This window comes from Nestor notabilis, unplaced genomic scaffold (assembly GCF_000696875.1).
Source record: "Nestor notabilis isolate BGI_N333 unplaced genomic scaffold, ASM69687v1 scaffold33638, whole genome shotgun sequence".
NCBI lineage: Eukaryota > Metazoa > Chordata > Aves > Psittaciformes > Psittacidae > Nestor > Nestor notabilis.
The window spans coordinates 1-3,741 of record NW_009941160.1 but is presented as its reverse complement, the minus strand read 5'-3'; the positions used below and the strand labels follow the sequence as shown (position 1 = coordinate 3,741).

At 41.8% G+C, this 3,741-nt stretch overlaps 1 protein-coding gene across 1 annotated transcript in view; it reads right to left on the bottom strand.

Moving 5' to 3' along the window:
• EFCAB2 (EF-hand calcium binding domain 2) overlaps positions 1 to 1,633 on the bottom strand; it is a gene marked incomplete at its 5' end in the record, with an annotated part of 3,238 nt that extends 1,605 nt beyond the window's left edge. The window contains one exon of the mRNA XM_010020731.1: positions 1,551 to 1,633. Coding sequence (XP_010019033.1) covers positions 1,551 to 1,633 — 83 coding nt within the window. The remainder of the gene's footprint in view (positions 1 to 1,550) is intronic.
• Between the last annotated feature and the right edge of the window lie 2,108 nt (positions 1,634 to 3,741).

Here is a 3,741-nt window from a genome sequence, read left to right as displayed (position 1 = left end):
GGGGTCAGGAGGAATCAATAACAGCTGAATCATTCCACGTAGCCAATGCACTGAACAGAAGATGCCAAACCAAGGGAACAAAGTTTTGTCCCCATAGGCTGGTAGCTAAGGCAACAGATCACCCAGTGGGACTTTGACAGTCTAATGAGCTGATGACGTGCAAAGGAAGGTTGTGGCTATAAAAGGGAAGGTCTGTCACTGACAGTTTCAGAGAGATAGGAGAACTGGGCATGTGTGTGTGTGCATATGTGTGCCTGATTTCAGAGCTGGAAAGGAAGCTCTGTGCAGACTTTCCATAGCCCAGCAGACTCTCACCAATCCCCAGAATACTAAAGAGAAGACGTTGAAGCCAGAGAGGTTCTAACTGCTTGATTGTTTCATCCAGACCCGCCTTGGTTGTTTACTATCTAAAACTCAAATGTTCTAAGAAGAGGCCTTGCTTTTTGTGATCCAAATCTCATGTGCCCTCGGACAAGTGAACTATGGACAAAGAGGCCCCAAAAGATAAAGTGGGTCTTGACAAGCCTGCACTAGCCTGGGGAAAGTGCAATGGGGAGGTTTTGTGTGTGTTTGTGTGGACGGGGTGTAGAGGAGAGGAAGAGAGCTCAGAGCAGCAAGGTATCATTTTATGAAAGGGTGAACGTCAGTGTGGAGCCAGAAATTATCATGAAGGCCAGAGAAGGCAAAGGTGCAGGAACCTGGGAAGGCACACTGATACCAAAGACTGCTGGCTGGTTTCTGCCCAGGCACAGGTGCAAAGACTCTGAAACACAGCCCCAAGGTGGCTCCACTCCCTCCAAATGCTGCAAGACAGTTTGGGAAATCCTGTAGATATTTCATGTGTAAAACACTCTCCTACCAAAGGCCCTCTGTGTGCAAAGATCTTCTCAGCATTGGACAAGATGGAGTCTCCCAAAACCCTTTGCTACCATCTTTAAAAAGAAAGATAACTTGCCCGTGAGTAATCTTGCTTTTAGTGCAAAATAATGAAATAACACAAGTTCCTGTGTACATGCAAAGATTTCTATGAACCTTTGAATAATGAACAGCATTTTTGTTCTAGATTTTCAAATCGTTAGGCTTTCAGAGTGCTATTTTGTGTACATTTAACTGTACCTGGCAGTCACTTTGACACATGAATATGAAGCTGATTTACACAACTTATTAAAAATACACTGTAACAGACTGTGCTTTTCAGTAACTGTAACTCTCGTGTTCAGAGAAAGTAATGGTTATGTCCTTAATTTGCATATAAAACATTTCAGAGATGCACAAAACATGTTGAATAGCAAGTTAATTCTGATTCACATTATCACAATTCACGACTATAAGCTTGTATTATTTATATCATCCGTACAACATAATTTCATGTAGACAAAGTAATTTTGAAACAAAATCTATCAAGGTAATGTAAACTGAGTTTAAATAACAAGGAAAAAATAATCTGCATTTTTTCCAGCAACATAGAATTACTGTAGATATATTTATTCAGAATCAACCCTGTCAATCTGCAATAAACTACAGACACAGAAAAATCCACTTTCCATTACCTTCTGTCGAGCAGTACTTTTGTCATCACAGGAAGAAATTTTTCCAGATGAATGTAGCCACCTGGTTCTTCTTCGTCTTCTACCTAAAAATAAAATTTAAGTATGGCAGGTTATACGTCTCATTAGCAAACTAATATGAAAACCAGAAAACTGGGGTGGTTCCTGCATTAAAATTATAGTGTTAGACTTTGAATATTTATATCAGGTTTTTAATATCACATGGCACCATAACATCTGAATGAAATGCTTGTGAACAAATAGAAAGAAATTCGAGGAAGAAATAATATCCCAGGCAAAACACACGCCTGCTCTTAGAGACACTTTCAACAACTCAATATTGCCCTCTTGTGCTTAGAAACCATTCGTGCAAAGGAACCAGACGCCTAGTAACTGATCTTATCTCCCAGAATAAATGAGCAGGGGTTTAACCGTTCAGACTGCATTCATGCCAGTGAAGCCTGGCAGAACCTGGAATATTCCCAAGCGGTGCAACGTGACCACCCATAACAGCAAGCCATTAGCGCGTTCCTGGCATGATTTTGGCCTGTGCCACCTAGCACTGCCCCCAGCAGTCACCAGGCCTGGCTAGGACCTTAGGGACTTTCCCCAGCAAGCTGCTTTGTCCAGCCACTCTGCATAACTCTTACCAGGGTAGACATGAGCTGCTCTGTGCCAGCTGGCTTCAACACCCAGGGATGTTTCTGGGCATATTTAATGTGCTAGTTTGGATGTAGCCCCAGTCTAATACACCTCAAGGATGGAATTTGTTGTCTCCACATGTTTCACAGCCAGAGAAAGTCATCAGGGGAAGGACCAAAAAGCAGGCAGACTGAGCCAGGGCAGCCTGAAACAGTCATAAGGCAGCCCATAAAATGCTACACAAAGAAAAGCTTCCCTTTGCTTCCTGAATAAATTAACAGATTAGTCCTAAAACATCAGGGACTTCTAGCAGCATTCTCACTGCATTCCTGTACTTCCACAGGAGACGAGCAATGTGGTAAAAACTGCTCACTATCATTGGGGTGCATCCCTTCCCTGAAAATTTACCCCAAAAAAGACCCCTCTTAACGGAGGGGTCTTAATGGAGCCTGTTCCTGTCTGTTGAAACTGAATGCACACCTTGAAGTCTCACATGGCTGCAGCAACACCTTGCTAGGCTCTCCAGGACACAGCTCAGATTGAAAGAAGACTCAGACACTGATTTGAAATCTCCTAACCAAGCCAGGAAAACACAAAATAAGAAATCTTCCTTCTGGGAGCTGGGTCAGAGCTGATATATCCAGTTGCTTAAATGGAAAGCTGCAATTGCTGGTGCATGATCTTTTCCAGTGCTCTTGAAGGGGTTTGGTTGCTAAAAGCAGGCAACCACCACCTCTTGCTGCTTTAGAGTGGAAATTGGCTTGAAAAAGACACTTTTTCCCTTATGTTTGGTTAGCCTAGAGTAAGGGATCCTTAGCGAGGAAGTGAAGCTGTTGAATATTTCAGGCTAAATCAAATGGTACCTTTTACCATTACAGAATCATTTGTTTTACTGCCTGCCTGATTGAAAAGAGGTAACAAAACACCTGGCAAAACTTCACTTCTTTCCAGTGACGTAACAGTTAGCCAATACACTGAACTATTCCCTGCATCACAAATACTGAGATGCATAAGTACATAGAATGTTTTACAACATCTGTCCTTCAGCTAGTATTAGGTTAGAAGTCCACAGAGACAGAAAAATAAATATGGTAGCTATTTATCAGAAACAGATAGATGTGTCATATTAAGCAGAACAAAGAAAAGCAAGGACTCAAAACATCCATGAAGATGTCAAGTTATATAGATGTTTAAGAGCCAAAAAAACCCCCATTAGATCTGGTCATCCAAACATCTGAAGGTCATCCTAATTTTCCTACCAGAAGAACACACTGTCATGACCACTTCAGAGCTCTGTTATCCCTCACTGACAAATATCATCCCAATTTGTCTCTTTTTATTGGTGTGCTATTTTTATTCTGTCTCTAGAAAGCAGCCCATGACAAAAATGTGTCCTTCCTGACAATGGACCTGGGAGGTGATGAGCAACCGTAGCTTACTCTGACCTGGAAAGAACAGCTTCCATTTCAGTGGGTCTACAGGCCCAGCAATACCATGAACTGTCAAAATCAATCCTATTTCTAACACTGGATACATATGTGTATAAATTATA